Source organism: Barbus barbus (assembly GCF_936440315.1).
Source record: "Barbus barbus genome assembly, chromosome: 14".
Lineage (NCBI taxonomy): Eukaryota > Metazoa > Chordata > Actinopteri > Cypriniformes > Cyprinidae > Barbus > Barbus barbus.
The window spans coordinates 22,264,102-22,285,316 of record NC_136742.1 but is presented as its reverse complement, the minus strand read 5'-3'; the positions used below and the strand labels follow the sequence as shown (position 1 = coordinate 22,285,316).

At 39.2% G+C, this 21,215-nt stretch overlaps 1 protein-coding gene across 2 annotated transcripts in view; it reads left to right on the top strand.

Moving 5' to 3' along the window:
- The window catches only part of LOC306880268 (hemicentin-1-like), a 112,260-nt gene that overhangs the window by 78,311 nt on the left and 12,734 nt on the right, over positions 1–21,215 (top strand). For both annotated transcript variants that reach the window (XM_079433700.1, XM_079433701.1), the window contains exons 46-88: positions 1,286–1,453; positions 2,440–2,553; positions 2,754–2,840; positions 4,005–4,196; positions 4,272–4,445; positions 4,664–4,777; positions 4,884–5,029; positions 5,126–5,276; positions 5,582–5,764; positions 5,902–6,015; positions 6,140–6,327; positions 6,534–6,630; positions 6,735–6,896; positions 7,025–7,138; positions 7,291–7,493; positions 8,780–8,861; positions 9,081–9,212; positions 9,295–9,444; positions 9,529–9,688; positions 9,828–9,952; positions 10,070–10,253; positions 10,879–10,976; positions 11,134–11,412; positions 11,492–11,688; positions 11,842–11,923; positions 11,999–12,138; positions 12,642–12,783; positions 12,889–13,033; positions 13,120–13,247; positions 13,472–13,628; positions 13,790–13,911; positions 13,994–14,158; positions 14,254–14,361; positions 14,570–14,707; positions 15,408–15,542; positions 15,626–15,895; positions 16,133–16,323; positions 16,410–16,623; positions 16,757–16,891; positions 16,991–17,181; positions 17,770–17,851; positions 19,864–20,133; positions 20,232–20,402. In XM_079433700.1, the coding sequence (XP_079289826.1) occupies positions 1,286–1,453; positions 2,440–2,553; positions 2,754–2,840; positions 4,005–4,196; positions 4,272–4,445; positions 4,664–4,777; positions 4,884–5,029; positions 5,126–5,276; positions 5,582–5,764; positions 5,902–6,015; positions 6,140–6,327; positions 6,534–6,630; positions 6,735–6,896; positions 7,025–7,138; positions 7,291–7,493; positions 8,780–8,861; positions 9,081–9,212; positions 9,295–9,444; positions 9,529–9,688; positions 9,828–9,952; positions 10,070–10,253; positions 10,879–10,976; positions 11,134–11,412; positions 11,492–11,688; positions 11,842–11,923; positions 11,999–12,138; positions 12,642–12,783; positions 12,889–13,033; positions 13,120–13,247; positions 13,472–13,628; positions 13,790–13,911; positions 13,994–14,158; positions 14,254–14,361; positions 14,570–14,707; positions 15,408–15,542; positions 15,626–15,895; positions 16,133–16,323; positions 16,410–16,623; positions 16,757–16,891; positions 16,991–17,181; positions 17,770–17,851; positions 19,864–20,133; positions 20,232–20,402 (6,600 nt within the window). The remainder of the gene's footprint in view (positions 1–1,285; positions 1,454–2,439; positions 2,554–2,753; positions 2,841–4,004; positions 4,197–4,271; positions 4,446–4,663; positions 4,778–4,883; positions 5,030–5,125; positions 5,277–5,581; positions 5,765–5,901; positions 6,016–6,139; positions 6,328–6,533; positions 6,631–6,734; positions 6,897–7,024; positions 7,139–7,290; positions 7,494–8,779; positions 8,862–9,080; positions 9,213–9,294; positions 9,445–9,528; positions 9,689–9,827; positions 9,953–10,069; positions 10,254–10,878; positions 10,977–11,133; positions 11,413–11,491; positions 11,689–11,841; positions 11,924–11,998; positions 12,139–12,641; positions 12,784–12,888; positions 13,034–13,119; positions 13,248–13,471; positions 13,629–13,789; positions 13,912–13,993; positions 14,159–14,253; positions 14,362–14,569; positions 14,708–15,407; positions 15,543–15,625; positions 15,896–16,132; positions 16,324–16,409; positions 16,624–16,756; positions 16,892–16,990; positions 17,182–17,769; positions 17,852–19,863; positions 20,134–20,231; positions 20,403–21,215) is intronic.

Below are 21,215 nucleotides of genomic sequence, written 5' to 3'. Positions count from 1 at the left end.
AAACTTTTTAGTGAATCGTGCTTATTATTTTATCATTTTAATTATTTTTAATTATTTAATTTTAATTTATTTTTTAATGTTACATCAGTTCTTTTGTAACTATTGTTCATAATACTATAGGGGTGTAATGGTACACAAACATGATGGTTCGGTACATACCTTGGTTTTGACGTCATGGATCGGTATGGATTTGTTACAGCAGGGGGAAAAACCTAAACATAAAATTGCTTATTTTTTTATTAAACAGTGGTTTAATGAGCAAATTTGTTCTTTCTTTAAATAAATTTAATTATAATAAAAAAAATTCCTAGAGATAAAAACACTACTTCAGCCTCTGCTCTAAACTATAGGGAGCCCCCTATAACACCAGACCTCAAATTTAACACCAAACCCCAAACTTAAATTCAATTACTATTTATTTTTAAATATAATAACACTCAACTTAAAAAATTTTATGCAAAAATGTAACTTGCACATAATGCAGTTTTTAAATTAACTTCTATTTTCTGTTTATTGAAAATTTCTATTTGTTGTTGAACTATATTCATTTGCGCAGTGATGGTCATAACTTGTTTCATAGCAGATTTATTTATACATATATTCAATAATTAGGTAAAGTAAAATAAAATGAGTATGTAGTCTAATATTTCGCAAAATTCTCTTCTCTAGACTTAATTTCTAAAGCAAACTAATGAGCTGTGAACACTGATGTCTTGCCTGAGGTAAATGAAATGCTTCGTGACATTTTGTGTACAAGCTGTTTTATTTGTCTTTCCGCAATTGAAACACTGAGCGATTATATGAGGCATGAGATGTTTATTCATGTTTATTTCACATTAAAATGAATAGTAAAGAGGAAGAGATGATCGCGCTCAGCGCTGCCATTTGAACTGAGGTGTTTATACACCAATCTGTCACGCCACATCGAAGAGCATCAAAACAACATTTATTGTTTGAATTTCCAGAAAAAAATTACGTAATTTGAAAGATGAGACTTTGTTACTCATCAAAAGTATCAATATATAAATTGGAAGTTTCCAATGAAGTTCCACTCATGCAGTGGTTAAAACGATACTGTATTTGTTCGGTGCACATGCGTACCAAACCTGAAATACCTGTACTGAAAATCTTCGGTACGAATACATGTACCGTTACACTCCTGTAAAAATAGCAAAATTCACTTTTCAGATCACTATTCAAGTAATACTACTATTCAGTATGTATAGTGATTTTTTTTGTCATTCCCATACTGTATATTCACATTTAATATGCATCACTTCTTCAGTTCCTCCCACCATCATCGGACAGATGCAGGTGCCTGAGAACGTGAGTGTCGTTGTGAAGAACCCAGTTGTTCTCACTTGTGAAGCTTCTGGAATGCCACCACCATCCGTCACCTGGCTCAAAGATGGCCAGCCGATCAGCACATCTAGCTCTGTTCGGGTCATCTCAGGTATCAACTTCTTCTTCAATTAATGCATTTGTCTTGATCCAAAATGTCTACACCACTGAGTCTAGGTAAAGAGCCCAGTACCAGTTAAAGGATAAGGTTAACCAGGTGTAATAACTCCAGTAGGTGCAACAAGATAGCTTCAGTAAGCAGCTAAACGCCACAGATCAATGGTTAACTGAAAAGAAAAACAGCTGGACAGATGTTCTTGTATTTTAACATGCAAAGACTCTCCATTAGCGGCTTCCAGTGTAAACAGAGACCGATCCTCCGCCAGCAGCAAGTATGAGGTACATCCATCATTGTAACCTCAGACATCGTAAACCACCGGAGGTCACCTGCGCAAAATTAACCACATTGTAAATGAATCTGTGCTGAACAGATGTCCATCTAAGACTGTCCATCTGCATGCCACAGAAAAGACATGAAGCTGGACAGAAAACAGGACCAGAATATGTAGGATAGGCACATTATTGATCACATATTCACAAGTGTTGCTTGTCCTATTGCCTAATAGAAAAGCTTATCCACAGATACTTTATATAATTTCTGGCTGACCACAAACTCTTTTCTTCATTATAAGAAAAAGAGGCACCAGGGAAGGAAAGAGAGTAAGGTATTTGTTCAGGTGATCAGCTTAGCTCTCTCCTAGGGAGTGATAATTACTCGTTTAAAGAGTGAAATGGCTTGTGTTGACGGGTTAAGCTCTATTTGAACAGCTGTTAACTTGAGGTCTCTCGTTTACTACTGAACAATAGGGGACATTTATGAAGCCAGTTTTTTTGAGACAAATTGAAACTCTGAGCTTGCTCACTTATTCATTTTTCAGATACATCTCTCCTCTGAGTAAATCTCACACTCTTGATTTATAGCTGATTAAGTAATTCCCTAAGAGAATTAAATGTGGCCTATCCTTTTAACTCAATGTGCAGAAACCATTCCCTCATTCAGCCACTTGTGAGTCTGATATATGTCTGTAATTGTCTCAGGTGGACGAGGCCTGCGTTTGATGCATTCCGCAAGTGAGGATGCTGGGAGATACACCTGCATCGTGTCCAACTCTGCAGGAGAGGAGCGAAAACATTTCGACCTAAATGTCCTGGGTAATGCAGCACTATACATGGGACGAAAATTTTGTTATTTTGTGTTCATAAATGAACACAGCTTTTGTGAATTTCAAAGCCTAAATACAGTTGCCAGAAATAAACATATTGATATTAGTTATAGTGTGTCACTTAATGTTATCTTAAATCTCACTTCATCTTTCATCTCACTTCACTTCACTTCATTCTGTCAACCTCAGTGCCACCTAGCATTGTAAATGAAGGCACAGTGGAGGATGTGAAAGTGAAGGAGAGACAGAGCATCATTTTGGCCTGTGAGGTCACTGGTAAGTGACACAAACCACAAGATTGCTTTGCTTATCTAGACTTTAGTCAGATAATGAGGAAGAACCAAATTGCCTATCACAGCTATGCTGATGATACCCAGATTTACCTAGCCTTATCTCCAAATGACTATAGTCCCATTGACTCCCTCTGCCAATGCATTGATGATTAACAGTTGGATGTGCCAAAACTTTCTTCAGTTAAATAAGGAGAAAACTGAAGTCATTGCATTTGGAAACAAAGATGAAGTTCTCAAGGTGAATGCATACCTTGACTCTAGGGGTCAAACAACTAAAAATCAAGTCATAAATCTTGGGGCGATTCTGGAGACAGACCTTAGTTTTAGTAGTCATGTCAAAGCAGTAACTAAATCAGCATACTATCATCTCAAAAACATTGCAAGAATTAGATGTTTTGTTTCCAGTCAAGCCTGGAAACTTGTTCATGCCTTTATCACCAGCAGGGTGGATTATTGTAATGGTCTCCTCACCGGCCTTCCCAAGAAGACCATTAGACAACTGCTGCTCATCCAGAATGCTGCTGTCAGGATTCTGACTAGAACCAGAAAATCTGAGCATATCATACCAGTTACATTTAGGATTGATTTTAAAGTACTTTAACTCGTTTATAAATCGCTCAATGGCCTAGGACCTAAATACATTGCAGATATGCTCACTGAATATAAACCTAACAGACCACTCAGATCCTTAGGATCGAGTCAGTTAGAAATTCCAAGGGTTCACACAAAACAAGGGGAGTCCGCTTTTAGCTATGATGCCGCCCATAGTTGGAACCAGCTTCCAGAAAAGATCTGATGTGCTAAAACATTAGCCACATTTAAATCCGGACTCAAAACTCATCTGTTTAGCTGTACATTTGTTGAATAAGCACTGTGCTACGTCCTAAATGACTGCACTGTATTTTATGTATAACCATCTTCTCTTAACTGTTTTAAATTCACTGTAATTCAATTTCTATATCATTTTAAAATTGCTTGTTTTTATAATTATTTTTAATTCCTTGTTTTCATTGCTGTGATTATTATTTTTCACTTTCTTTCATGTAAAGCACTTTGAATTACCACTGTGTATGAAATGTGCTATATAAATAAACTTGCCTTGCCTTGATCTCTTTCCTCCTATTAACCAATTTTTTGGGTGGTCTAGGTAATCCAGTGCCAGAGATTACATGGTTGAAGGATGGGCAACCGCTGACTAGTGACTCAAGGTTGCAGGTGATGTCAAATGGGCGTTTCCTGCAGATCAGTGGATCACAGGTTGCCGACACAGGCAGGTATAGCTGCCTGGCCTCTAACCGCGCTGGAGACAGGAGCAGACACTTTAACCTCAATGTGTTAGGTATGTTTGGGCAGGAGGTATTACAATGTCTTTTTGTGGTCTTGTGTGTGGACTTATTTATGTTTCTGTCCCCAGTTTCTCCTACCATTGCTGGTTCTGGTCCAGAAGGTTCAGCTGAAGAGGTTACTGTGACGCTGAATAGTCCTACCTCTCTTGTTTGTGAAGCCCAGTCCTACCCCCCTGCCATCATCACCTGGCTCAAAGACGGCACAACCTTTGAATCCAGCCGCAACGTCAGGGTTCTTCCAGGTCAGATCTCAACCCTTAAATTGGACTTTGGTACAAAGAAATGGCTTTGAAGCAAGATTAAATTGTGATTAAATGGCCATATTTTTTTATTTTTGGGTTTACTACTATAAGCTTTTTTTGGTTTATTGCTGCTTCATATTTCTAACTAATTTATAATTAATATAAATAGTTAATTATAAATAAATTAATTTACAGCTTAACTATGTGTCTTGTGACAGGTGGTCGCACTTTACAGATCCTGAATGCTAAGGAAGAGGATGCTGGGAGATATACATGTGTGGCAACTAATGAGGCTGGAGAAACACTCAAAACCTATGAGGTCAAAGTTTTCAGTACGTATGAGAGCTGATTTACATCGTCACCTTTTGGCATAGAGGAATATAACAATTTTTGTGTGTCAGTTATCTGTTAACTTTTATATACGTTACTTTCCTTCAGTCCCTCCAGTTATCAATAAAAATGACATCCCAGGAGAGAGTCTGTCTCCTAAAGAGGTGAAAATAAAAGTTAACAACACCCTTACACTCGAGTGTGAGGCTCAGGCTATTCCAACACCTACGCTGGTGTGGTACAAGGACGGCCAGGTGAAAAACATGTACAGTATATCAAAAAACCATGCTGTTTTTAACTCTTATGGCAATATTGAGTTTTCACTATACTCCGTTTCTCTCTCTCTGCAGATCTTGAAAGCAGATGGTCACCTCACTATCACAGCGAATGGTCGTATCGTTCAGATCAAACAGACTCAGGTGTCCGATACAGGTCGTTACACTTGTGTAGCCACCAACATCGCTGGAGAGGATGAGAAGGACTTTGATGTAAATATTCAAGGTGAACAGGGTTTTAAAAGTTCAGAATGCATACACACTACTATTCAAATGTATTTATATATACACTCTACCATTCAAAAGTTTGGGGCCTTTTTTAAAAGAAGGTTGTGTGGGCACATACAATAAGACAAAAAGTTGAGAAGCACCAATTTTAAGGAGTATGTCTCCCCCTAGTGGCTGCTTTATGTATATTATCGACTGGATCTCATTTTCAGCTTGTTTTAAACCTTTTATTTGTGGATTTTGTACCGTAATCTTCAGGCTTTATCCCTGTCTGTAACAGTAAAATCCTGTCTTTTGTCTCAGTTCCCCCTAGTTTCCGAGGCTTTGGAGACTCTGACACTGGTAATGATGGAGACGTGAAGGATGTGATACTAAATAATCCCATCTCCCTATATTGTGAGACCAATGCCGTCCCCCCTCCCGTTCTCACCTGGTACAAAGATGGACACCTGCTGACCTCTAATGATAAAGTACTTATCCTGCCTGGTGAGTGGCTAAATAGCAACATTTTGATTATATAGCATGGCAAAATAGTTTGTTTAATATATCGATGCATCGATACTATATGTTGCATATGAGTGTATAAGAATTTAATATGTTTTTGTGCTGTATTTCTTACATAGGCGGAAGAGTCCTCCAGATCCCTCGTGCCCAAGCAGAGGATTCTGGCAGATACACTTGTGTGGCTGTGAATGAGGCTGGAGAAGACTCAATCCAGTATGATGTTAGAGTGTTGAGTGAGTTCAATATGAGTATTAACCTTTCTTTCTTAAATGCTAAACATTACAACAGCAACAACTAAAACTATTATGCATGTTTACATATGTGTGTCTTTTTGTCTGTGCTCTTGGATTTGGTTAGTACCGCCCTCGATTCGTGGAGATGATGGTGACCTGCATGATGAGATCACAGTGCTGGTGAACAAGACCACATTATTGGAGTGTCAGGTGGATGGTAGTCCCACTCCTAAAATCAGCTGGATTAAAGACAGTCAACCCCTTACCCCAGACAACACACACAGACTTCTGTCCAATGGCAGAACACTTCAGGTGAGAGAAAAAAAAACAGTGACAGTTGCATCATTATTATATTTTTGTGCACACGTGTGTGTGTGTGTGTGTGTGTGTGTGTGTGTGCTTGTGTGTGTTTGTGTGTTATTAATATTAATATGTATGTTTGTATGTTAAGATTTTTAATGGCTTTATTTTAGCATATATATTAATTTATATGTTTTGTGTGTGTGTGTGTGTTACAGATTTTAAATGCACAGGTGACAGATACAGGACGTTATGTGTGTGTGGCTCAAAACTTAGCTGGAACAGCAGATAAGTCCTTCAACCTCCATGTGCATGGTGAGTCTATCTTTAAATAAAACCGGTGTCATGGCTCTGTTCAGCAGTAAACTGCAACCTAATAGTTTTTATCTAATAATTGCTGATATCCTGTTTGTTGTCAGTTTCTCCCTCCATTGTGGGCATCAGAGAGGAAAATGTGACAGTGGTGGTGAATAACTTCATATCTCTAAACTGTGAGGCCACTGGATTGCCGCCTCCCACCCTCAGCTGGTTCAAAGACAGGAAACCTGTACAGGCCAGCTCCAACACACTCATAATGCCTGGTACACATGTAAACAATATGCTTACTCACACATTATAGAAGGACTACATAGTGTAGCCTAAATAAATGAATTGACACATAAATTGCCTTTCCTCTGCTCCACCTCTTACTCTCATTCTCTGTCTCTAGGTGGTCGTACTCTACAGATCCTGAAAGCAAAGATGTTTGACGGTGGGAAGTACAGCTGTGTGGCCATCAACCAAGCTGGAGAAGCCCAAAAACTCATTTATCTTACAGTATATGGCAAGTAAAGCATGTCTCTGCAAAACTTTTCAAAGGTTAAGAAAATACTTGGTGGAGTAGGGCATACACATTTTAATTTTAATATGACAAACTAAATATTTTAACATTTCTCAAAAGTCACTGATCTAAATTTCTGATGTCCAATTTCCCAGTGCCCCCTAGTATCAGACACAGTAGTGGGGATCTTCCAGTAGTGTTAAATGTCCAGGTGGGCAAATCTGTTACTCTGGAGTGTGAATCTAATGCAGTGCCTCCTCCCATCATTACCTGGTACAAGAATGGACGTCCTATCACTGAGACTGCAAACCTGCGCATACTGGCTGATGGACAAATGCTGGAACTGAGAGAAACAGAGGTGAGTGTGAGATAATTAGCAGGTGTTAGTTTTAGCTTGGTGGTGAGTTTTGTACTCTATGTGCAAGTGCCACCTACAGGTGCTTCTCAATAAATTAGAATGTCGTGAAAAAGTTCATTTTTTCTTGTAAGTTATTTCAAAAAGTGATTCATTGCATGTAAAGTAAAACATTTCAAAAGTTTTTTGTTTTAATTTTGATGATTAGAGCTTACAGCTGATGAAAGTCAAAAATCAGTATCTCAAAATATTAGAATATTTACATTTGAGTTTCAATTAATGACCATCCCTACAGTATAAATTCCGGGTATCTCTTCTTCTGTGAAACCACAATAATGGGGAAGACTGCTGACTTGGCAGTGATCCAGAGGACGAACATTGACACCCTCCACAAAGAGGGTAAGTCACAGAGGGTCATTACTGAAAGGTGTGGCTGTTTACAGAGTGCTGTATCAAAGCATATTAAATGCAAAGTCGACTGGAAGGAAGAACTTGGGTAGGAAAAGGTGCACAAGCAACAGGGATGACCGCAAGCTTGAGAATGACCGCAAGCTTGTGTTTTCTGAAGTCCACAGTTAACGCAGCCATCTACCTGGAAATTTTAGAGCACTTCATTCTTCCTTCTGCTGACAAGCTTTATGGAGATGCTGATTTCATTTTCCAGCAGGACTTGGCACCTGCCCACACTGCCAAAGGTACCAAAAGCTGGTTCAATGACCATGTTGTTACTGTGCTTGATTGGCCAGCAAACTCGCCTGACCTGAACCCCATAGAGAATCTATGGGGTATTGTCAAGAGGAAGATGAGAGACACCAGACCCAACAATGCAGATGACCTGAAGGCCGCTATCAAAGCAATCTGGACTTCCATACCACCTCAGCAGTGCCACAAACTGATCAACTACATTGAGGCAGTAATTAAAGCAAAATGAGCCCCTACCAAGTATTGAGTATATATACAGTAAATGAACATACTTTCCAGAAGGCCAACAATTCACTAAAAATATTTTTTTTTATTGTTCTTATGAAGTATTCTAATTTGTTGAGATTGGTGGGTTTTTGTTCAATGTGAGCCTAAATCATCACAATTAAAAGAACCAAAGACTTAAACTACTTCAGTCTGTGTGCATTGAATTTATTTAATACACGAGTTTCACAATTTGAGTTGAATTACTGAAATAAATGAACTTTTCTACGACATTCTAATTTATTGAGATGCACCTGCATATTTAGATACATTAAGATACATATTTTTTTTTTTAAGTATAAATGCCTCTTTCTCTCTGTCAGGTGTCAGATACAGGCCAGTATGTCTGTAAGGCCACAAATGTAGCAGGTCAAGTGGACAAGAACTTCCATCTCAGCATCCATGGTGAGAAACAAAACATTTATATTATAAATATTTCATATATTAATAAATATATTTGGTAACATACAAGTATTTACTGTTATATTCGTAATTTTAATACATCCTTGCTGAATAAAGGGAAAAAAACCTTACTGACCCCAAATTTTGAACAGTATCACACTTGGCATTATGATTTTATTCCCACTACTGTTTATGTTAAGTCTCTTTGCAATCTGTGTGCAGTTCACCCACGGCTGGACGGCCCAGCAGTGGAGCGTGTGGTGGAAACCATCAGTAATCCCGTCACTTTTGCCTGTGATGCTACAGGGATCCCTCCTCCCTCGCTCACCTGGTTAAAGAATGGCAGAGTGATTGGTGAGCTAGACAATCTACAAATTTCTTAGCTTTACATTTAACTTTTAAAGTTAACTTATGCATGTTTTTATTCTCTTTCTAGAGAATTCAGAGTCTTTGGAGATGCATATACTGTCTGGGGGCAGTAAACTGCAGATTGCCCGCTCGCAGTTATCCGACAGTGGCACTTACACCTGTGTGGCATCCAATGTGGAGGGAATGGCCCGCAAAAACTACCATCTTACAATACAAGGTATAAGAAATCATTATTAAATATTAAATGTAGTAGTTTTTTTTTTTTACTAGACAAAATTACCATCTGTTTTTGTGTGTTCAGTCCCACCAAACATCATAGGATCTGAGTTACCTAGTGAGATGAGTGTTCTGCTGAACGATAGCATCCAGCTGGTTTGCCGTGCTGAAGGAAATCCAACCCCTGAGATCCAGTGGCTGAAGGATGGAAAGACACTTAGCAGAACTGCTCAGAAGAACATCAAGTGAGAGCAAATTTTAGTGTCATTATGCAATTACACTATCCATTGTGTTCTCTGCATACTCGTTTTTCATAGTATTTCGGTATAATGAGACAGTCAAAAATGTCATAAAAAAAAAGTTGTAAGTCCATTTTTTCCCCAGAATCAGCCCTGATGGCAGCACACTGACTGTGACAGCCGTCCACACATCCGACAGTGGAAAATACACTTGTGTGGCCACCAATCAGGCTGGAGAGGAAGACCGAATATTCAACCTAAATGTCTATGGTGAGTTGTGTCTTTACAGGACTCGTAGCTATTGAGAGCGAGAGGTGGAACAACATTTTTCACTACACAACTATAGTCTTTTCCCAGACATTTGATAGCTGCATGTTTTGTTCCCAGTTCCTCCTCTGATCCAGGGGAACGGGCCTGCTGCCAAGGACTTGACCGCAGTGCTGTACAGCTCAATAAATATCGAGTGTGTAGCTAGTGGTTCTCCGCCTCCGCAGCTCAACTGGCTGAAGAACGGTCTGCCGCTTCCAGTGTCGTCTCAGCTTCGACTGCTGTCTGCCGGCCAAGTCCTCCGGTAAGAGATCTGACAGGTTTAAACATGATGATCCCAGGGTGAGAAATTAATTTTTTCCTCCTCAGTCACACCTTGCTTAAATTTCTTAAAGTTGAGAAGAAGGCTTACATTTTATAAGCCATTTTTATTTCAAACATAAAGTTTTTCACTACAAATGTGAAATTAAACCAGTGTTCTTTTAGTATTATTTATTCATAATTTTTATTAACCTTTAATTTTTTGATTTTCAGATTTCATTGTAATTTTAGTTGTTTTAGTAATTTATGTGCTTTTCAGTATTTTTTTATTTTTATTTAGCTGTTTTTTATTGATTGATTGATTGATTTATTTGATTAGTTTTAGTCATTTTAGTTCTTTAACTGAAACATAGTTATTTCAGTTATTTGCCAAGGCAACATTTCTGTATTTTATTCATTAGTTTTTCACATAATGTCTGTATTTTATTTCAGCTTTATTTCAGTTAACAGACACTACTTGTAATAGTTTTAGTTATAATAACAACACTGTATTGTACACTTGCACAAAGTACTAAAACTGGTGTTAATATCCCACCCTGAATAGAGCTGATGATTCATTACATTAAAATGCTTATAATAAAAAATCTGATTGTAATTTTCGGTGTTAGCATTGCTCGTGCACAGGTTTCAGATGGAGGTAGCTATACTTGTGTGGCCTCCAACAGAGCTGGAGTGGACAACAGACACTACAATTTACAAGTGTATGGTGAGTTAATCTGTTTGTATTTCCAAAGATCAAATTTAGGTGCATTTACAGTGAAAATGTTCATTTAATTGACAAGTTTGTCTGCTATTTCTAATATTTTACTGTTATGAAGTACTGAATTCATTAATGACTTAATTTCTTGTGCCATTTTTCTCAGTTCCTCCCAGTCTGGATGGGGCAGACAGTACAGAAGAAGTAACAGTTGTGAGGGGAAACACAGCGTCTTTCATCTGCATTGCAGATGGGATGCCTAGTCCGACTATTACTTGGCTGAGGAATGGTGCAGCAATGCCTAAAGATGCTCACATGTTGCTCCTCAACCAAAACAGCACCCTGCAGATTTCCCATGCAAGAGTCAACCACACCGGACGCTACACCTGTACTGCACATAATCAGGCTGGAGACGCAAGCCGACACTTCAGTCTCAAAGTACTGGGTGAGAGAATTTGCAACAAAACAAAATTACTAGACTGACTCCTGTCACAGACTCATTGACATCTATCCCTGTCTCTCAGACCCACCACAGATCAACGGCTCTAGTGTGCCTGCTGAGGTCTCTGTGGTTGTGAATCATGTCCTGGAGCTGGTTTGTGAGGCTAACGGCATACCTTTACCCTCACTGACCTGGCTGAAGGATGGGCGGCCACTGCCTCAGACAGATAGTATACGGCTCCTCAGAGACGGTGAGGTGCTCAGAGTTGTTTCTGCTCAGGTAGGAACTAAAAATGGGCAGTAGCATTCTTGTTCCTGCCTTTTCTTAATTGCTGCTGAATATGACACAAGTGTTACAGGTTCCTAAATCCCATTGTGCTTCTTCCATATTTATATCTTCTTCTGCTGACTTGCACGTTACAAACAAATGTAGGTGGAGAACACTGGAAGATACACATGTTTGGCCACCAGCCCTGCTGGAGATGATGATAAAGAGTTTCTTGTCAGAGTACATGGTGAGTCTTAAAAGCAGTTAAAAGTTTTCCATAGCTTCAAACTAAAAGTCACCCCACAACAATCTTTTCCAACAGTTCCACCCAACATTGCTGGTGACAGGGGTGTGCAAGATGTGTCTGTCCTGCAAAACAGGCAGGTGACCCTTGAATGTAAATCATCAGATGCAGTTCCTCCTCCAACCCTAACCTGGCTTAAAGATGGAGCAGCTCTGAAGGTATTCAATGAAAACAACATTCAATATTAAAGCCTGGAGAGAGTTACAACACTTACAGTACATCTGATGTGACAGATGAGGTTAAAAATTTAAATGGCAGAAATAAAAACACCTTTATAATGATTTGCCTATGTTCCTCATTTATAAGTCACTAAATGCATCTGCTAAATGCAAAATGTAAATGTAGACAGATATCGATAATCATTTATTTTTAGAGGTTTTCCTATATATAGAACATTTTATAACTTTTATAACCTCCCTAAATATAAGCTGAAGACATTTTAAAATCAGAAAACTTCTACTTTCTAACTTTACGTTTTTACTATATTTAAAAATATTTTACATATACGCTACCATTAATATTTTGTAATGTTTTAAATGAACAGTAATATTGTGAAATATTACAATCTAAAAAAACTTTTTTTCTGTGATAGCACAACTGATTATAAAGCAGTTATAAATTATGCTTTCATGCTAAATAGCTTTTGCAATGCTTTCTCCAGATGTCTCCACGGGTACGTGTTTTGTCCAGCGGTCGTTACCTGCAGATCAACAATGCAGAGCTGGGAGATGGTGCCCAGTACTCTTGCGTGGCCAGCAATGTTGCTGGAGAAACCAGACGCCACTTCAACCTTAGTGTCAATGGTGACTAGCAATTTCTATATATGTTGAGGCATCTGAGCAAGGAAAATATTGTGGGTTTATGTGTATGAGAATATGTATATGCTAAAATAAAAATTTTCTTTGCAGTCCCTCCTACAATAAAGGATGGTCCTCAGTCTGTGTCAGTTCATATCAATCAACCGGTGGTTCTGGAGTGTGTCGTGAATGGAGTGCCCGCTCCACGCATTAGCTGGAGGAAGCATGGAGCCACCCTGGCAGGAAACAACCCCAGGTCAGCACTCAGCAGCACAGATCACTTGAGAGTGTTTCACAGCTCAGTTTTGTTCATGGCAAATAACAAACGCCCTATATGTTTAGGTACAGGTTTGGTGAGGATGGTTCACTTCACATCCTCTCAGCACAGGTGACCGATACAGGACGCTACCTTTGCATGGCCACCAACCAGGCAGGCACAGAGCGTAAGAGAGTAGATCTGCAGGTTTATGGTGAGTCTTGAAAAATATGCAGTGAACTCTTAAATATGTCTGTTGCTTTTCATGTACATTTATACATTAATGCATTTGAGAGTAGCTTTTATCCATTGCATTCTAGGTATACATGTTTATAAGTTCAAACGTTTGCATATCACTGTTTTTAAATATCTTGTTTATTAAATATCTTAGGAACTGTCCTGACATACAGTAAACACAAATATTCTCTTTTACTCCAGTGCCACCCTCTATCACAGAGGGTCCCACTAACATCACTGTGACAGTGAATGTTCAGACCACGCTATCCTGTGAGGCCACCGGCATCCCCAAACCCTCCGTTCGCTGGACCAAAAATGCTCAAGCCCTTAACACTGACCAGAACCAGAATATGTACAGGTTCAGCCAGGTTTCTTCCCTCTCCTCTTTATCACCTCTCACTGTATCGCCAACCAAATGAGCATTTGGGTCATAGTAGGACCCTGATGCTTAATACCACACTGTAAGACACTTGAGATTCACGATTGCGTCCAGTTAATCAGTTTGCAATATGTCCTCAGGCTGTTGTCGTCAGGCTCTCTGGTTGTCATCGCACCCACAGTAGAGGACACAGCGCTGTACAAGTGTGTCGTATCCAATGAGGCAGGCCAGGAGAGCAGAGCCATTCAGCTGACAGTACATGGTGAATCCCTACTTCTGTATATGACATCAGTGACATCTGTATGTGAATTTCAGGAGGACGTAATGTTTATTTCCCTCTACAGTTCCTCCTTCTATTGCTGATGAGGCCACAGAGCTGGTGGTGAGCAGACTGTCCCCGGTGGTCATCGGCTGCACTGCCTCTGGAGTGCCTCATCCTGTTCTATACTGGAGCAAAGATGGATTGAGACTAGCTAAAGATGGAGAGAGCTATACGATATTACCATCAGGTCAGCTTTATGTAGTAACAGTGTAAAAAAAAAATATCAGTTGAAGTTTGAAGTTAATCTGAATGTTACATTTCTATTTCCTTGGTTTCTCTTAGGTCCTCTTCAGATCACAGCTGCAGATCTGAGTCACTCAGGCCGTTACTCTTGTGTGGCCAAGAATGCTGCTGGCACCGCCCACCGACATGTTCAGCTCACAGTACATGGTAAGAGATGTACAGAAACAATAAAATCCAACATGCTTCTAAAAGTGCCACTTAATGTTGTTTTTAATGTTTTTTCTTTATTTTTTTTATTATTTGTGGCTAATAAGATAACAAATTCCCATTTCTGGCTCCACATTTATTTTCCTCTTTACAATTTTTGTCACTTCATTTTTTTTTGTTAATAACTATCTGTAATTATATTTTATAGAACTTCCAGTAATACAGTCACACCCCTCAACACTGGATGTGATTTTGAACAACCATGTGACACTGCCCTGCAGAGCAACAGGCTCCCCTCGCCCAACTATCACCTGGCAGAAAGAGGGCATCAACATCTTTACCGCAGGTGAGAACAAAAGCTGTGCCACTGTGGGCATAATTAGCAAGCTTTTCATCTCTTTACAGTAGCATTTAATTATTAATTAAATAAATATTTAATTAATGTATATAGTTAATTCTTTATCTACCTAATTATATATAGTTATATTGTATTACATACATAACATTCAAAAGTTTGGGTTCAGTAAGATTTTTTGTAATGTTTTTAAAAGTATTTTATGCTCACCAAGGCTGCATTTATTTGATAAAAATACAATTTTTTTTTTTTCTGTTTTGATATATTTTAAAATAGAATTTATTCCTGTGATGAAAAAGCTGAATCATCAGCAGCCATTACTCCAATATTTAGTGTCATATGATCCTTCTAAAAAAAAAAAAGGTACATTTATTTAAAAAAAGTTATTTATTATTGATGTTGAAAACAGTTGTGCTGCTTAATAATTTTGTGTGTGACTTTGTTTGTGATTATTGGATGAATAGAAAGTTCAAAATAACTTTTCATTTATTTGAAAAAAAGTAACATTGGAAAAAGTCTTTAATGTCACTTTTGATCATTTTAATGCATTCCTGCTAAATAAAAGTAATAATTTCTATTAAAAAAATCATACTGACCACCAAACTTTTGAATTGTAATTTAATTACTATTTAAAATGTAATGTTTAATTAATCAGTGACTAATTTAATTACTTTATTCTTTTTATCATCAGGAGGTGATTTTACAGTGCTTCCCAATGGCGGCCTGCAGATCTCTAAAGCCAGAGTGGAGGATTCTGGAACCTACATGTGTGTGGCTCAGAATCCAGCAGGCACTGCGCTGGGGAAAACCAAACTCAGAGTGCTGGGTGAGACACATTGGCTGTGATGAAAATTAAGATGTCTGTGGGAATTGGTCTAACAAATGTTCAAAATTTAACTTTTCTTGTAGTGCCGCCTGTCATAACATCTGACATCAAGGCATACATTGTGGCACTAGATACATTTGTAACTCTGCAGTGCCACTCAGAGGGTTTCCCCACTCCCTCTATCACCTGGTACAAGAACGGGCAGCTGCTGAGTGAGTCTGTGCGCCAGCGAGTCCTGAGCACAGGAGCCCTGCAGATCGCCTTTGCCCAACCTGGAGATACAGGCAGATACACCTGCACTGCTGCTAATGTGGCTGGAACCACCAGTCTGGAGATGAATCTCACTGTACAGAGTGAGTCAAGAGGATAGAACGGAGATAATTTAATTGAACGTATTGATAATATTGATTAATGCATTGACTGTCTGGTAGAATATTAATAATAATAATAATCTATATAATACTGGTAGAACAGCTTTTTAAATTACTTTTTAATACTTATTTAATTTATGTGATTAATAATCAAGTAATAAATAAGCTGTACGTACAATATAATACATACATTTTTTTTCTTCTTCCTCTCTACCCCAGTACCTCCCTCCATCCGTGAAGGAAAATCAGAAGTGTCCGTGGTGGAGAACACCCAAGCTTTGCTTACCTGCGTGGCAGACGGGGTCCCACAGCCCATCATCACCTGGGAGAAAGATGACATTTCACTTACCGACACCACCGGAGAATACACAGTCCTACCCACGGGGGAGCTGCTCATAGACTCTGCTCAGGTCAGTGTCCTAATCTTCAAACTGCATGTATTCTAAATAGGTACATACTGTGAGACATCTTCTGAGGCATCTCTCTGTGTATGTAGCCTGAAGATTTTGGGAGTTACATATGTGTTGCCACCAACTCAGTTGGGCAGGACAGTCGCACCATTGGTCTGTCTGTCCACACACATCCAGCCTTCACTGAACTCCTGGGTGATGTGGCTCTCAACAAGGGAGAGCGCCTCCTGTTGACTTGCAGAGTCACCGGCATTCCTCCACCCAAGATCACGTGGGCATTCAACAACAATATCATCCCTGGTATAGATCATCCCTCTAACTGAGCCTACAAATATCCCCAGAGTACATCCCCTGTAGTTCAGGACTATTACTTATGCTGCATGTGTCAAAGACTGTTATGTGAAAATAAGGAAAGTATTGTTTCTACCCACAGCCCAGTATGATCATGCTAATGGCCACAGCGAGTTGGTGATTGAGCGTGTGAGTAAAGATGACTCGGGCACTTATTCCTGCGTGGCTGAGAACAACGTGGGATCCATCAAATCTCTGGGATTTGTTTATGTTAAAGGTAAACATCTGTATTTCTATTATATGATGACTTTTCTGCTTGTAAAATCAAAAGCAAGTTCAGTGTGAAAAACCTGAATCTCTTGTCCACTTTTTCCAGAACCACCAATAATAGACGGAGATGTTCATTCAAATCGCATTGAGCCCCTGGGAGGGAATACCATACTTAACTGTGAGGTACGAGGAGACCCTCTGCCCATCATCCAGTGGAGCAAAAAAGGCATCAATGTGCAGATAAGCAACCGAATCCGCCAGCTTGACAACGGATCTCTAGCCATCTACGGCACAGTGGTAAACAAACACAACACACTGCAGTCACAGATACAGCTGCAAAATGGAAAAGCATATAAACTACACTGCATGATTTAGCCCCATATTTTTTTTACTCATGTAATTTTTTTCCAAAATAAATTATTTCTTTAACTCGTATCATATTTCAAAGCAAAGAGAAAGTCCCTCTCTGAGTCCATTACCTTCAATATTATTTTCTGCTGTGTGTAATAATTATAATAATTATTACATTATTATAAATATTACATTATTAATGATAATAATTATATATAATAATTATAATTTAAATGTAAAAATAATTGTCAATTAGTTTTATATTTTCTTCATATTTTGTTTTACCACAAAATACTCAACTGCTCGCAACCACAAACCAAAAAAGTATTATTTCATGTCTTAAAGATCATGGTGAAAAATGTAGGATATAGACTTTTGAAAATACCAGGCTATTATTTTTTAATAAAACAAGAGTTATTATCATAAAATTTTTGCTTTGAATCCTGAATACAAAATTCCTTAATTTTTTGTATTTTCCCCATTTTAAAATTCATAAATAATTGATGTTTTTATTGTTTGTTTGTATTGTTGTAGAGCGAAGATGCTGGAAATTACATGTGCGTGGCCACAAATGATGCAGGAGTGGTGGAGAGAACAGTCACACTGACCTTACAGCGTAAGTCTACGGTTCAAACAAATTAGCTCAAATTGAGATGAACATAATTAATCATAACTGGTTGTTATCAATTATATATTAATCTTCAGGAATTAACTGTAGCATTAATAGTACAATAAAATCATTTGTTCGTCCGCAGTATGGACAGTTTTAATCGTCTATTGACGTCTATTGAAAATTATTTCCTTACTAATACATCGCTCATTAGCATGTAACAAAACCGGAACGTTAAAGTGACCTCGAGCTGCAGACACAGACAACCAAGTGTGAATACATATGGATGTTTATTAAACTACACTACAGGGGAACATGTAACATTGAACTAAACACAAACATACATACATTAAACATAGATGCCAACGGAAGGAAGGCATGGGGAGGGAGAGAGAGAGAGAGAGAGAGATAGAGAGCGCTCGCGTGCAAGAGAGAGCATAATGACAGGATTTGCACATCAGCTAAACACAACCTGTTAGAACCATCAAAGAATTACATCACCTTAATCAAAAGGGGTCAAAGCCTAGAAGCGCATCTAAATAGTTAACAAGCGGTTACTTGCACTGGTTTGTTGGTGCTGAGTAAAGTGTCCTGCTGCATGTATAATGCGTAGATTCTTGATGAATTCCTTTAGGAGTGAAAGCTTTGTCATTCCAGCCACGGGTTGATTGGTCCAAAGTTAAATTGCCAAAGTTACTGAACTCAAAACTGCCAGAAGCTCAGACTCCCCCCGAAAGGGGAGTCGCGAAGTTTCCACGGTGATGTGTGTCTCTAGGGCACCCAAGGTAAAGAGAAGAACTCGCCTTTTGGGTGTGGGAGAAGTTTTATCTGACCCTGTAACACCCATTTTTGGTTAGTTTGACCAATAACAAGGCACATAGTTTCAGCGGGAAAGTGTTTCTTTGTCTTACTTGACACCTCATTTGCATGTTTTATGACTGTTCTGCTCGATCGGTGTAATTCTTCCCACAGTACCGTAAGAATGGTATGATGCATTTCACGAGGTCACAGTGTACATCATTGTTTGAGAAATAAAGAGCAGATCATTTTGATATCAAGAACGATACATCTAGAAGATATTAAACCAGAGATACATTAAACCAGAGATACAAACGGGGGAAGTCGTGGCCTAATGGTTAGAGAGTCTGACTTGTAATCCGAAGGTTGCGGGTTCGAGTCTCCGGCCGGCAGGAATTGTAGGTGGGGGGAGTGAATGTCCAGCACTCTCTCCACCCTCAATACCACGACTGAGGTGCCCTTGAGCAAAGCACCGAACCCCCAACTGCTCCCCGGGCGCTGCAGCATAAAATGGCTGCCCACTGCTCCGGGTGTATGTTCACGGTGTGTGTGTGTTCACTGCTGTGTGTGTGCACGTTGGATGGGTTAAATGCAGAGCACGAATTCCGAGTATGGGTCACCATACTTGGCTGAATGTCACTTCACATTCATACACCTGAATATGAGTGTTTAGAGCTTACTAATGCAAATAACGAGTGGTCACTAGGCTAATATAAGGAAACATACAAACAACACATGCCTATACCAGATACCTTTGTAACTGATTAATTATGGTCTAAATAAAGGAAATGTCTCAATGCGTGTGTGTTATGTGTGTTGTACTCGTGGAGGTAGTCCACTGGTCAGCCAGGCCGCTGGTGTCTGGTATCGAGGGTGATTTAGTTCTCTGGAATGTGTTTGAAGTCCCATGGAAAGAACAGATCTGTCTGTCTAACGTCTTTTTGACAGTGGGGGCAACCATTGGCAATTTAGCACCCATATAAAGGTTGAATGTGGGGCCAGGTCTGTGAATTATATGCAAATGTCAAAAGGCTAAAAGGGGTCTCTTAAGACATAAAGTCCCAATGACCATCAAAGATAATAAACAGATGTTACAGTGTAAAATTATCCTTTAAAGTTAGTCATCTGCTGTCAGTCACAAAGAATAATCACACAGGCAATAAAAACCCTAAAATAGCACTAGCTTGTGTTACTGTAATAACATCAGTGCTGTTCCACAGGTTCTCCAACCATCACTGTAGAGCCAGTGGAGACAGTGGTTGACGCCGGTTCCACAGTAGTGCTAAACTGCCAGGCAGAGGGAGAGCCTGCGCCTGTTATCGAGTGGTCCCGTCAGGGGCGGCCACTGTTGGGTAATGAGCGCATTACCATGCTGAATAATGGTTCTCTGCGGCTCAGTAGTGCTGAGAAAGAGGACACAGCTGAGTATGAGTGTGTGGCCCAAAATCTGTTAGGCTCTGTGCTGGTGCGCGTGACCCTCACAGTGCGCGGTGAGCTAAACTGCACATTAACATTTTTAGAGAGTATTCAGACAGTTATATTGCAGTCAGATGTATTATAATGGGAGATTGAATTATGTGTTTCGCAGTTCAAGGAGGCTTCTCTGAATGGATGGAGTGGGGAGTCTGCAGTGTTTCCTGTGGCACAGGAGTGCAGAAAAGGCTCAGACAGTGCAATAACCCATTTCCTGCAAATGGAGGACGCCACTGCATAGGTTCAGCAACAGAAACACGCAGCTGTCAAGGCAAACCTTGCCCTGGTAAATTAGTTTGTCATCCCGTTTGCTGCTTTTGCAGGTCTCTACATTGTGAGCATCTGCATATGCTTTTACATATTACATATACACATATATATGTGTGTATGTATATACAGGTGCATCTCAATAAATTAGAATGTCGTGAAATAGTTCATTTTTTCTTGTAAGTTAATTCAAAAAGTGAAACTTTCATATATTTTAGATTCATTGCGTGTAAAGTAAAACATTTCAAAAGTTTTTTTGTTTTAATTTTGATGATTAGAGCTTACAGCTCATGAGAGTCAAAAATCAGTATCTCAAAACATTAGAATATTTACATTTGAGTTTCAATTAATGACCATCCCTACAGTATAAATTCCGGGTATCTCTTGTTCTGTGAAACCACAATAATGGGGAAGACTGCTGACTTGGCAATGATTGAGAAGACGAACATTGACGCCCTCCACAAAGAGGGTAAGTCACAGAGGGTCATTACTGAAAGGTGTGGCTGTTTACAGAGTGCTGTGTCAAAGCATATTAAATGCAAAGTCGACTGGAAGGAAGAATTTGGGTAGGAAAAGATGCACAAGCAACAGGGATGACCGCAAGCTTGAGAATACTGTCAAGCAAAGCTGATTCAAACACTTGGGAGAGCTTCACAAGGAGTTCAGTCCACTGGAGTCAGTGCATCAAGAGTCACCACGCTCAGACGTCTTCAGGAAAAGGGCTACCAAACCACTTCTGAACCAGAGACAACATCAGAAGCATCTTACCTGGGCTGTGGAGAAAAAAGAACTGGACTGTTGCTCAGTGGTCCAAAGTCCTCTTTTCAGATGA